At 36.0% G+C, this 14,185-nt stretch overlaps 1 protein-coding gene across 1 annotated transcript; it reads right to left on the bottom strand.

Moving 5' to 3' along the window:
* LOC136232661 (beta-amylase 8) lies at positions 1–10,236 on the bottom strand. Its single transcript, XM_066021959.1, has 10 exons — positions 9,627–10,236; positions 9,284–9,511; positions 7,768–7,848; positions 7,348–7,551; positions 6,148–6,342; positions 5,385–5,549; positions 3,117–3,377; positions 1,779–1,991; positions 1,389–1,608; positions 1–236 (listed from the first exon to the last, which is right to left on the bottom strand). The coding sequence occupies exons 1-10, from the start codon at positions 10,065–10,067 to the stop codon at positions 208–210; spliced, it is 2,037 nt and encodes a 678-aa protein (XP_065878031.1). The 5' UTR covers positions 10,068–10,236; the 3' UTR covers positions 1–207.
* Positions 10,237–14,185: the final 3,949 nt, after the last annotated feature.

The raw sequence follows: 14,185 nt of genomic DNA, 5'->3' as shown, positions 1-14,185 counted from the left end.
TGCAACTAAGCATTATCTGAAAAATTAAAACAACTGATATAAATTCTACAATAATTTTAGAGAAAATCTTACAGATTTGGTGCTTGGAGCATCAACTGCACCAATACTTTCCTATAACCATTCTTCCTCGGTGAACTACAACCGGTAACTGGTACTGTTTTCTCATATTCCAAAAGGTGCTAATCAAGAGAACATGAAGACTCCCTATCAGGATACTAAATCACCAGATACATCTCCTGAGAAAAAAGCAGTGGACATTAATGAACCGCAAAATCAAATAATATAACATCCATAAACAGCGACTCAACTTCATAAAGTACTTGATAATGCATCAAATTACTCTCCTCTTCTTACATTTTTCCTCTCATTAATCATCATTATCATCAATAGATATGTCCAAAAATCTGGTTAAGAGCTGTAATCTTGCTATATAAATTTCAAGTCAGCTCATTGTTATAGCACTGGAAAGAGTCCCGTGAAAAATGAATAGCTAATGGTTTAATTGTCCAATGGAGAATGGACTGCCAATGCCATTACTCATCTGCAAACTTACTATACAACAACAACAAAACCTTAGTCCCGAAATGATTCGGGGTTGGCTAACATGAACCATCGTATAAAACCGTGAAATCAAGTCGTGCCATTACTCATCTGCAAACTTACTATAATTAATATAAATAAGTAGAATATTTAAAGGATCATACAATATGACCCAAACTACATTTAATAAGAGATATCTCATGGCTAAAAGCATATTATTTTTACTCATATCAAACTGATAAATGTTCTTCAGAGAGAACCAAATGCCTCGATTTTTTTCCAACCAACTTACAAAGATCTTTCCCGCACAACTGCATGCCCCCTCTATAAAAAAAAGTAATAGAGAAGAGACCCTATCACTTTCAGCAAAAAGGCAATCCAAGAAAAAGAAAAAGAAAAAAACAGTATATGAAAATCCACCTTTATCCTGCAGCGTAAACCTATTTCTTTGTCAAAAAAAAAAAAAAAGCAATTTATGTATCAGGAAATTGACAGAATCAGACTCAGTCACCTTTCTTTCTTCATGACCAAATTTAGAAATTGACACTAGCTCATGCTGCTGTTCTAAAAGGCATCGGAGGAAGACATCTCATTTTAAGAGAATTACAATGTGACAGGAACTCATTTAAAAAAATAAAGAAAAGAAAATAATTAAATAACTTGTTAACCATTAGAAGTCTGTTTTCATATAAAGATTACATTGTCTTAATTATATAGGAATGAAGTAGCACTGTATCATAATAGAAGTCAAAGGATATGTGTGCAAAACAATATGTTCGTATTATGGACAATATGAATCAAAAATTTCATAATTTTCAAGCAATGAGTCGGGTTTCATAAATTCTTACCATGCATCAACTTTATGAAGTATTCCAACTCAGGGAAGCATATTGTTCCTTGGACTACAGGGGTAGGCTGTTGATAGACGAAGAACGCAAACTGGTGGTGATCAGGATCATTCCTTGGCTTTGCCATCTCAACAACTCTCATATATCCTTCTCTATCATAACATGAAAGTACATTCACGCCAGCCACAGCCAATCCGCGGTCCCAAGCAGAATTTAAAACCTGTACAAATCCATTAGCACCTAGTTGTTATGGTAAAACATAACATACTGCCTCGAATCCACATTCAACACAGAGAAATTCTAGGTTTCACTGTAAGTGAAAAGTTGCTTGCAACATCCAACAAACCATACAGCATACAGAGTAACAGAAAACAAAAGAGTTATTATCACCTGCCAACTCAAGCCCTCAGGATCAGCAAGCGCTTCATCAACTTCATGATCTGAAACTTGCGACCCAGAGCACACAAATTTTATTGTGACGGAATGTTTCTTCAAAGCTTCAAAAACTGGAGAGTAGCCATCATGGTTTGTGGGGTTATGGTATCCGGCTGTTAGCTCTGCCGCATGGCTAGCACTCCTATACCACCAATAAACTGCTGGAACCTGCATAGTATGATCTTTTATTTCACCCAAAAAAACAAAATAGCAAACCTTACAAATTTAATTCAAAAACTAAAATAGCAGCTAACCGATGCACAATTTATTTGTTTACTTGGGAAAAAAAAAAGCTATCCCGATTGTTCCGAATTTAATTGCTTTTCACAAGTTAGAATCCTTCAAAATTTGTATGTACGTAAAAATATATATTCTCATGATTGATTATTGACATATTTCTAATGTGCTTTAAATATGTAATATAACATACAACGCTCCAAAAAGTCGATGTGAGAAAGTAAAATAGCAGTGGTGCAATGCCAGATTAAACATCACTTGCCCCGTAACTACACTATACATATTAAAGTTAGCACCATGACCATCATGGTCTGCAACTAGGGTTGTAACCAAGCCGAGCCGAGCTTTGGCCTGCTCATACTCGGAACGGCAGAAAATGGACGAGTTCGAGCTCAACATCCTGTTTGTGAGCTGCTCATTTATGGTTCACGAGCAGCTCATTAATTATGTTCATTTGAAACTTCTTTAACACAAAACTACGTAGTTTTGGAACCTACAAAACTAAAGTTTCACATGAAACTACGTACTTTTACGTTTCTCCTTTTATAGAAAAACTATTGTTAAAAAAATAATTGAACCAAGCTTGCTCACAAGCCTACTCATGAACATTACAATCGAGCTTGTTCATGAGTGTCAGATATTAATATAAATTGGACCTTAACTATCCGCTTAACCTTTTAGTTCAATTGGTTCCATGACATGATATCAAGCCTCTTAGACCAAGTGATCAAGGGTTCGATTCCTGACAACCCCATTTGTTTGTTGAGTGTTCTTAACTGTCAGCTTAAGCTTTTAGTTCAACTGGCTCCATGACAATGAGCTTGTTCATGAACCTACAACCGAGCCTACTTGCCAGCCAAGTTTCGTCGTGCTCAAGCTCTGTCGAGCTTTTATCGAACCGAACACTGAGCCGCTCATGAGCGGCTCGGCTCATTTACAGCCCTATTGACAACTAAAAGACATTACATGTCCTCCACCATTAGAAAATGAAACTGCAGTATGTCATAATTTACCTTTAACAGACTGAAAATAAATTGAACTACATCATAAATTCACCTTTATATTTATCTTCACATCTTCAAAGGCAAGGCTTGCAAGAGATAAAACATTATCGGCATGTTCTATCAACGTCTGAGAATACCAGTTGAGAAAAAAGAGCCCGTAGTAACTATCATAATCACCTCTTTCACAGAAGAACCCAGTTTCATGTGGCCTAGAATTGTAGTGACCAGCATTATCAGGACCCCTAGCCCAAAATGAGTGCCCACGCAATTTAGCTGCTTTGCGCAAACTTTGTTGTAAATATTTGTCATAGCACTGTACATAGGCAGTCATTTTTAGGACAGAAAATAATTAAACACGGAGTTGAATAATAACTAAAATATTGTTCCATCAAAGGATTATTACAACAAGAAATAAGGAAGGGCTACATTTCGTCCGTGAACAATTATCCAGCGATCCAAGCCCTTAAACTTTCTTTTGTCTGGTTCACTTATACCATTAAATTAACTTCAACTATCAAAGCATATTTAATTATATGGAAAGCCCATGTAAGGTTGTCTCTAATGGCATCTCAACAGAATAACCACGATGTATCACTTCATATATATATATATATACATGCATACTACCCTTCTATGTCAAAGCACTAAACCACATGATAGAATTTTATCAAAATTACCCTAAAATTTCAAAATACAAAAGAATCTGAAATGTAAATGATTTCGACTATATATTGCTTATGTGTTAAAGTAATGCACACAGGCATACTTGGAGAGCTCAAATTTGATTCCTATAGGAGGGCCTGCTTAACGCAAATGAGACATTGTTTAATATGACAACAATGAAATGGCATTTATCTTATGGTTGAGAACTGTGAAAGGATTGACATTACAAGCTTGAATAAGAGATCGTAGATGTTTAGTAAGAAATGAATACATGTACAATACGAAAAATAATCAGGAAGAATATATGTTTAAAAACACGCCAAAAAAAAATTACCATATTTAAAAGTAGCACTATACTAAGCTTGTAGGAAGCACATGTCTTCTATATATAAGACATTAAAAAGATGCACGGAATAGCATCCATTCTCCATGCAAGATTTCAGTTCTTAAATGATGCTTGCAAGAAAGCTTGCATCCTTATAAATAACCATATGAAATTTAAGTAAAAAGTTCAAGGACAACCACACAACAACAACAACAACAACAAAGCCTTAGTCCCGAAATGATTCGGGGTCGGCTAACATGAACCATCATATAAAACCGTGAAAATCAAGTCGTGTCAGCGACACAGATTCGCTCCCTCCACTCCGTCCTATCCACTACCATATTTTCCTCAATTCCCAATAAACTCATATCACTCTCGATCACCCTCCTCCAAGTTTGCTTAGGTCTTCCCCTTCCCCTCACCACTACATCCCTTTGCCACTCTTCGGTTCTCCTAACCGGCGCATCAAGCGCTCTACGTCTCACATGGCCAAACCACCTTAGTCGGTTTTCTCTCATTTTATTCTCAATAGATGTGACCCCTACTTTTGTCCTAATTATTTCATTACGCACCCGGTCCTTTCTCGTGTGACCACACATCCATCTCAACATACGCATCTCCGCCACCGACATCTTATGGATGTGGCAGTGTTTCACTGCCCAACACTCCGTACCATATAACAATGCTGGTCTAATTGCCGTCCGGTAGAATTTTCCCTTCAATCTATTAGGCATGCCGGGATCACAAAGGAAACCCGTAGCACTCTTCCACTTCGACCAACCAGCTTTAATCCAAAAAAAAAAAAAAACAACTTACAAGTTGGTATGATCCTTTACCATAAAGCAATCTTAAGAATTAATACTATTAGAAACTCAGGCTTATTTTCCATTGGATAAGGTATCTTTCTATATAATATAACTCTACAAATAAGTACGCAAAAGAAAATTAAGAAACTATATAACAAATATCATCCAATCAAGTTGGGTGCACTAAATAGTTCCATGCCAAATTGACATCATGAGAATGTACTGATGTTTGTCCCTTTTTCATCTTGAATTTTGCTCATTTTGTTGGATTGTCGAACAAAGGAAATAGGTACGAAATTGCAACCCCATTCTCATCATACAATAATTAAAATTCCAGCAAGTGCTTCCAATTTTAAATACATTACAAAATAGGACCACTAAAATGGGAGAATTACATTGCACACTTCCTCATCTGATATTATATAGTTGTCTATGGTCAAAACTCATAACAATCAATAGCAAGTCCATGAGCTTAATTAAGTACAACAGATACGAAAGATATGCATGGTTCAACTTTAAGAGATACCTGAAACTCACCGATACCAGGATACCTCCAGCCCATCCTTTCAGAAAATGATGGGTACCTCAATTCTCCAGCTGCCCCAAGTCCAATTTCAATGGCAGAAATAATATCCTCTGTAAACAAGTCATCAAATTCCATACGGAAGCTTCTCATGAAGTCAAAGTACACCTGCATGTATCCATAAGTGTAATAATGACAAACAAAAACGTAAATAGAAAACGGCGTGTCAACCGCACAGCTCTCTAGGAATTGACATGCTGTGTGGTGGACTAAAAAGCCAAAAACAGCAAACTCTTATATTGTTTTGCTCTTATTCTGCACCCCTCATGCACCAAAACTGAACTGCACTTTTTACATGGACTCTCGCATTAGTACATATGAGGAGTTCGACTCGTGCAATTTCTGAAAATTTTATGGATTTTAAAACTGATTCTATGCATTGAAGTGTCTTTCATGTGTCCAATCTCCTTATTGGACACTGGTGTTTCAGGATAAGCCGAAGATTACGGGATAATCATTTTTAACAAAAAAAGAGATTCAGATTTCTATCTGAGGCTTAGCTATTTTTAGTCATTGCCAAACTAACTCAACCATAACCCAAAAGCAATAGCATGTGATACGTGATGCATAAAAAGACAAGTGCGATTTGAGAGACAGATAAACAAACTGAGAGTTCAGACTACTGAAACATTATTAAATGTATAAAACTAGGTAAAGAAAACATTGGTAAAAGATAGAATAACTACTGATTTATAAATTTTCCTACCTCAACACCAGTTCTCCCTTTTAGGACTCGCTCTTTGTCAATTCCCCATGATAGGCATTCAGTGTTCCTCCTTCCTTCACGATCGGTGAAGAAAATATCAGGGTTTTCTTTTCCAATCTCTAGAACCCAGTGAGGGAGGGAGATCAATGCTACACCAGAATCACTTCCTCCAAACTCATGAAATGCCATTACAACCTTCAAAATTTTGGAAAGACATTTACACAGCCATTTGACAATTGCAAGAAAGGTGTTTCTCATATTATAATAAAACCATAAAAAACTTTGTATTAATAATGTAAAGCTCTCACTTAAAAGAAGAAGAAAATTTAATCCCAGTTGAACCTTTTAACTAGGAGCACAAACCTTAGGACATAAATAAACAAAACACCAGAAAATTTCTCCAGATATTTACTTCCTATGATAAGGAAAGTCTAGTATACTTCAATGCAAATAGAAATCATGCCTATCCAAGAAAATGGATGATTCATAATATGAGAAATAGCAGTTAAAAACTTGAAGACCAATACACCAAATTGTCTGCAAGTATTAGAAAATCCTTAAAATGTGCACACTTTTGCATGAGAGAAAAAAATTAAAGACTAAGAAGCTCACATCAACATCTATCCTACTGGGCATATTAAAACAATAATATTAAGAAAATGAAGCCTAGTGCATTAAGTGAGCCAATCCCACCAATGAGCTTGTTCAGCTGACTGTTCAAATTCATTCTTTGAACTTGATGTTAAGAATTTTAAGACCAATCTTGAAACTCAGTTCATATTATGAAATAAGCTCAAGAATAATAAAAATTTCACATACATGGATCCTTGAGAGAAGGAGGAAGAGAAGCTCTTGTAATTTGATTTGCTAATATTTTGTAGATAATGCACAATGATCATCTTATATATCGTTTAAATTCCAATGCATCTAAGCACACTTCAAGTTCAAATGGAAATGAATCATTCTCAAAAGGTCAAAAACCCCATGAAAAATAGCAACTTTTACATGTAATTGCAACATTTGGTAGGTATCTACAGCATGTTCATTGATTACTCCTCTGTATAAAACAACAGATTTATTATGGATACCTTTTTGTTGATCAAAAGAATAGGAGTAGATAAAGAGCACAAAATGAATTTTTTGGGGAATAATTAATATTGGGCAAATTAAATATATGTTGAATAGATTATAAAATAGTACCTGCAATTTCAACTTGAACTCCCGGATCATATTAAAGACTTCCCTGTAGCCAGACCATACATATTTCTGAGGGCTCCATGCTTCAACAATGCCCCACCAACACTCCACAATGACCCCATCTACATCTAAAGACTTCATTTGGCTTAGCTCCTGTCGAAGTCCTTGTGGATCAACCAACTGGCAGAAATTGTTAACAAAACCAGTCTGCAATAGTAGTTCAATAATTTTAGCACTGAAGAAAAATAGTGTTTGAAACTTTATATGGAAAATAGATTCAACTGATACTATTATATTGTATCCTAGAAAGAAATATATCCAGAAATTATGACACAGAACCAATGCAGGTCCAGTCAGAACATAAGCCTCGTAAGAATGTGAATTGTTTACCGAAGCACCAAGAAACGGAAAGCAAGAACTTACAGCAAGCATTACATAAACAGGGACATAGGAAGAGCCAGTGAAATTTCCCTCATGCTCACCAGAGCGAATATCCTGTATAAGCTGCATCAATTAACCATTAACATTATTTTACAGGTTAAAGAACATACCCACTTCATAGATATTTTCTTTGCGATTAAAGGGGAATAAAGAAAAATCAATAAAGGCTCATCATGCAGTCAAACAACTAGGCCTAAAAATTAGGTGATTCTACTTAAAGGCCCTAAAAACAAAGGCTCATCCTGTAAACAATATGAACGGTCTCTTCCTTTGTTGACTTAGATTTTGGGGGAATATTCATGGAATTAACCCAGCCCATCAATATGACTACAGGACCAATGTACCTATAGATCATTCAAATAGATTAGTAGCCTTAATAGTTAATTGTGGAAAGCCCAAGAGCAAGAAAAAAAGAAGGATGCTGCAAAACCTTAACAACAAAATACCGATGGACCATAAAATACAGGCTTAACAAGTAGAAAAATAACCAAATTGCAAACAGTAAAAATCGGAATAAAATAACATTATTAACAGTGCCATATCCAGCATAGGATTCTCACAGGTAAGAAAAAGCTCTAGCAAAAGCATTATGAAGTGAAATGGCCAGTAAATTGAAACTTCTATTTTTAGGGCCTTTTAGAAGCTCATAAACTCTTCTTGGTTCGTAGTTTAAGGTCGCTTTCGCATTTTTTTCAAGTTAACTAGTTGCTGGTTTAGTATTTAAAGACTTATTTTTTAGTTTACAGTTTACAGGTATAAAGGTTTCTAGCTTTCAAAGAGGTAAGGATCTTGATTTATATTCCTTTGCTAATAGGGGCACTAATATCTCATGGTAATTACCTTAGTTTTACATTTAGAATTCAAATCCCACAAACTAAGAGTTCAAACAGTAATATGAGTATATATACTCTTACGAAATCAGTATTTATCAAACAAGAACAAAGTCAATAGAACATTAGTGCCTGATCAATCCTTAGCACTTAAGATATGTCTGATCCTAAAAGACCCACGTTTGTGATGCCAAGGGAATTCTAGCCAAGAAGCCTTGGTTTTTTCCATATGTTTTTATCAGTTTGACAAGAAAATTACAATTTGTTCAGATTTAGAGTTTTTTAATCCCCTCATCAGTAAGCCTCAAAATAAAACTGACCTCAATGAAGCCACCTCCTATTTTAACATCCACAAACAAAAACTAATTATCTTTTTTCGATTTGATCCCTAACAATCCCCTTGGCTTTTCTAATAGTCTTCAAAACTTGAAAGCTAGACCACCAAAGTTATTTGACATATAGGTTTGCCAACAGAGTTAACCGAACCTTGAATTCCAGTTACATTCACTATAGTTGAAAATAAGAACAAAGAAAGTTGGAACTTCATTTAATTCACTCATTCTCCAATCCAGTATATCTTTTAAGCTTAATAATCGAATATAAATTCTCAATTGCGCATTGACTCACAGAACTAGAGAATATAGTTAAAAACTCGGGTAAACAACTACCTGATCAGCATCCAAGCAATCAACTGAGTTGATAGGACTAGCACCAGCAAATTTATCACTCCTGGAATCTCGCTCTGTCATCACCACTGAATCAAGCGAAGCAGGTGACAAGCTCTCATCAATTCTCAGAATAGATGGCTGACATTCCAATGCAGCTGGATTCCCTGAACAGTTTTTGAAAGAAGAAGTCGAGACAGGACTTTCGACTGATCTCACAACAAACGATGCCTGATGATGCACTACGAATCCTTAATTCAAAGACTCCATTTCACGAATCCTTAATTCAAAAATTCCAGTTCTACAATCAAACAAAAAGGAAGAAGAAGAAGCAAGAGACACTAACCATTTGAGAAGGAGGAGGAGAATGTCTATAAGTGGTTCCATCAGTCTCAACAGTCCAGCCAGCTTCCCGCGCTAGAGCAGCAAGAACATCGTTCATGTCGGCACGGGCAGGAAGGGGAAAATTGCCATACTGCCTAAGTCCAGCAAGCATTCGACTAGTGATAGCTCTACGATGGCGTTCGCGAAGCTTGGTTCTCTCTTTCTCTTTCTCCCTCTCTCGTTTGCCCTTATTACCTGAGACATTGACGGAAACAGAGTTCGTATGGTCTGCAGCTGCAGCGGCGGCGGCAGCAGCAGTGGCCGCGAATCCACGGGGGCGCCGTGGTTGGGGTTGAGGGTGGAAATTGTAATTAGATTGAACAGGGTGAGGTTGAGGTTGGGGATAAGAATCAGTTGGGAATTGGGTATGGGGATCATCTTGGTTGCTGCTGCTGTTGTTCATGTTAATGGAAACGGGAAATACAACTACTACAGAGATCAAATCCACTTGTACATGGTAAATCGCCTCAAAGCTAGCACTGACTTGGAAAAAGTAATCCTAGTTCTAATTGATTTCATAATTGATAGTATTGAAAAACCAATCCTAGTTCTAATTGATTTCCATGATTAATACACTATAATTAATCGTAGTTGTAGTCATCGGTTTCATAATCTATATATATATATATATAATAAAACAGTAACGATGGAACTGAGGTGTCACTTCCTCATTTTTCAGTGATAAAAAATTTAATATATTAATTTTAATTTTATTATGTATATTTATCTATAAAAAGATTATTTTATCCCATATATCTAAGAGTACTACAGAATTTAAATTAATCCCTAAAATTTCTCTAATTCTCTATATATCTATATATAATATAAAACAGTAACGATGGAACTGAGGTGTCACTTCCTCCTTTTTTACTGATAAAAAATATAATATAATATATAATATATTAGTTTTTATTTTATTATTATATTTATCTATAAAAATATTATTTAAAGTAAATGTGAAAATCAAATAATAATATTTAATTTATATAACACATTTATGGCATTAATTGTAATTATTAGATTGTATTTTTATTAATATTTATATATTAAGATGAATCCGTGCATCGCACGGGCCAAAAACTAGTTGATCTATAAATATGTACACTTTTTCCATAATTAAGGTGATTTTGGGTTTGTGGCATAGGCTATTCGTTTCGTCGGCAAAAATGCTTTCTCAAGCCGATAAGGAAGTCTTATTAAAATTGGCGATCATCCCGACTTTCTATATGAGCCCGTTTCTTTTAGGGATCTCTCTATGTGATGAGCTTCAATGTATGGTGAACTCGTTTTGGTATAGTTCGAACCCCTCTGGGAAAAAATATATATATATTGTAATACGGATTAATCACAAACAAATTGATTTTAATCGTAAATCAACAAAAAAAGTTCTTCTCAAACTTGAACTTGAAGGAGTTAATCTCAAAAATAAGAAAACATTGCTCCAATAGAGGTTTTAGTTTACAATCTTTACAAACAAAGGGGTTTAAATACATCTCCCCAATTAAATGTAAAAGACTCAAACACTCTAGCTAGAGTTACAACTCATAAAGGAAAGGATAGGGTAGAATAGGAATAGGTGGTTAAATGGCATTTAGATTAATAGGTCTAAATGGCAACAGTAAATAAAGACAATGGCAAAACAGTAAATAAAAGGGTGATAGAATTCTGGTAGCCTTGTCCCCCTTCCTCAACTTGCCGAGTAAGTCACTCCACACGGCGTGTGGCCTTTAATCTCCGGTCGCCAGCTTCGTCGAGGCTTGATCTACACGCCCCCTTCCACCAGGTCGCACGACGTGTGAAAACAGACACACGCTATGTGAATTAAGAGATTGAGTTCCAGGGGCTCAGCAACCAGCCCACACGGCATGTGCCCTTGGTGACACGCCATGTGGGAATAAATCTCCACAATCCTCATACAACTCTTGTCTCACATGTAGTGTGGCTGATGGCACACGTCGTGTGAGACTTCTCCCCTCCTTTCCTTGAATTTGCATTTGAGATGCCCGCATCATTCTCCCTTTCTTCAAAGGAGTTGGGCCCCGACTCGTCCTTGGTAGATTCAAAAGGACCATTCGGCTTCCATGGGTTTAGTTCTCGCACATTGAAAGAAGTCATCTTACCGAGCCAATTGGGGAGGGCTATGTGATAGGCATTTGCATTCACCTTCTTAGTTACTCTGTAGGGGCCATAATTTCTTGGCATGAGCTTACTACTCGGGCGCCAGCAAGCCTCTCCTTGCTTAGGTGCACCATTACTTCATCCCCAATTTCAAATTTGAGATCTCTCTTATGCTTATCCACCCTATCTGTTAGCTTGATATTCCGCTCTTCGATGCTTTGCTTCACCGCTTGGTGCATTTGGTGATAGTTACTGGCAAGGTGTTGGGCTGTTATGCTCTTCTTCTCTCCCTTTGGGGTATCCCTAATATCAAGAATATGGTTCATGGTCTTAGTGTAGACAACTTCAAAAGGTGTTTTTCCCGTGGTCAAACTTACGGCTGCATTATAATCAATGATTTAATGTCATTAAGCAGCACTGACAGATTAACCCAACCATGGGAACCCAAAAAATCCACAACTCTATCCATTCAAGTTCGTCTATCAGAGCTCGAGATGTTCAACTGGTCCGCAATAGAAGGTCTAATCCACATAATGTTCCAGGAATTTAAAGGCGAGTTAAAACTTATGCCCCAAAAGCACTATTGAATCAACCCAAAGTAAGTTAACTTAATCGAAAGACAAACTGAGGAGTTGAAGATATTGCAAACGAGGAATACCACAACAGTAAAAAAAGCGTGAGCGAAGCAATTGTATAACCCAATAATTATTAGATATAATATCCCAAGTCAGCTTTCCGAATGAGTTAACCACATAGACTGGAAGCGGAAAAAAATAAAACGAAAGCGAACAGTTCGAGTAGCTAAAGAGTAAATAAACTGAAGGCAAACACTTCAAGTAGCTAAAGAGTAACGGGAGATGGTCAGAGAAGTGCCTATGTAATTCAACACAAGAAATAGATTCCCAGAAATCCATAAAATTATTTGATATCAAACTTCGGTCAATACGACAATCTAGTCAAGTAGAGCCATGTCGTCCATTGCTCTAAGTGTAACGAGCACCCGAGGTCATCACATCTATAACACTTGCATCCTCCATGAATTGCATGAATTCTCTACAAGGACCATGAACATGAGGTCTACGAGTTTTCTCATGAGCTCCCAAAACTACATTGAAATCTCCAATAAGCATCCAATTACCCGAATTACGTTGAATAATCAAATCATCCCAGAGTAGCCTATTATTAATCGGGGATGCAATACCATATATAAAAGAAATTCTTTAAACATCCCCTAACATAGTGTAATCCAAAGTCACATATTGCCTGTGTCTTTCAGATTTCTTAAGATGCTATTCCTTATGAATAATGTTCCGATTGGCATTAGAAACAATTTCCAGAAATAAATCTGAATCCATGAGGACCAGATCATAATTTTAAAATTTAATTATATTCAATCAGAATAAAAAAAGGTGGGCGTGTTGTGTAGTTTTTTTTCCGGATCACAAAAATTTCTAACCTAAACTAGATTAAATTAATATCGGATTTTTTGCCGTCGTTGCCTGTTTCCCACTAATCTATTTTGATCACAACTAGAATTTTATATCGTTCGAAGAGGAGTTACCATTGTCAACCCTCCTCGTTCCTCAATTTCTGGCAATCGAAAAGACAGTGAATATCACAAATCGATAATAAAGACGTTTTCAAAAGCCGTCAATGTCAACCTAACAATTACCGTCGTCGAAAAGAGTAGTCCTCGTCATTCGTCATGGATGGAGAGTTTTCTCTCCTACTCCTCGGTTAAAGAGCGTTTTTTTCAAGGAGCGTCCCACTCATGTATTCTTTTTGCACCACTTAATATAATTATTTCATTAGTAAAAAAAATTAAAAAATATAATTAAGTAGAATTTTAGTTAATTCTTATCCTTAATTGGATATATTCTCTTTATAAATAAAATATATTCGAAATTTTTTTTATTATATATTATTATTTCATAATCCAAAAATTTAGAAAAAATTTTATTTAAAAGTAACAAAAGAATAAATTCATCTTAACTAAATCCAAGGTAAAATTACAGTAGGAGAAAAATGAAAGTAAGAATAAATGGAAAAGTTAAAATAGACTACAACTATCAGGAGCTATTTATAGGAAAGCTGAGTATTCTTCTCTTCCTCTTCTAGATCTTTAATCTCAACCGTATTTATCTTTTGTTGACTTTTATCTTGGATCGTTGATTTAGTCTTACATCCCCCCGCAAGCTGAGAATTATGCACGTCTAAAATCCCAAGTCGATGAAGAAAGGAATGAAAAGCAGGGCGATGGAGAGGCTTGGTAAAACAATCCGCCAATTGATCAGCAGACGGTACAGGCAAGAGGTGAATAATTCCAGCTTGAACCTTGTGGCGAACAAAATGGCAGTCGATTTCAATATGTTTGGTTCTTTCGTGAAAGACTGGATTTTTGGC

The sequence above is a fragment of the Euphorbia lathyris genome, chromosome 6, assembly GCF_963576675.1.
Source record: "Euphorbia lathyris chromosome 6, ddEupLath1.1, whole genome shotgun sequence".
Taxonomy (NCBI): domain Eukaryota; kingdom Viridiplantae; phylum Streptophyta; class Magnoliopsida; order Malpighiales; family Euphorbiaceae; genus Euphorbia; species Euphorbia lathyris.
Note: the sequence above shows the minus strand (reverse complement) of the source record. Positions and strands in the feature narration are given on the sequence as shown.

Excerpts from the sequence above, each read along its gene's own strand:
- LOC136232661 (XM_066021959.1), bottom strand. The coding sequence starts at position 10,067 with ATGAACAACAGCAGCAGCAACCAAGATGATCCCCATACCCAATTCCCA. Across the intron at positions 7,552-7,767 it reads CTGTTTATGTAATGCTTGCT|ACTGGTTTTGTTAACAATTT; the intron begins GTAAGTTCTTGC and ends CTACTATTGCAG. Across the intron at positions 5,550-6,147 it reads AAGGGAGAACTGGTGTTGAG|GTGTACTTTGACTTCATGAG; the intron begins GTAGGAAAATTT and ends GGATACATGCAG.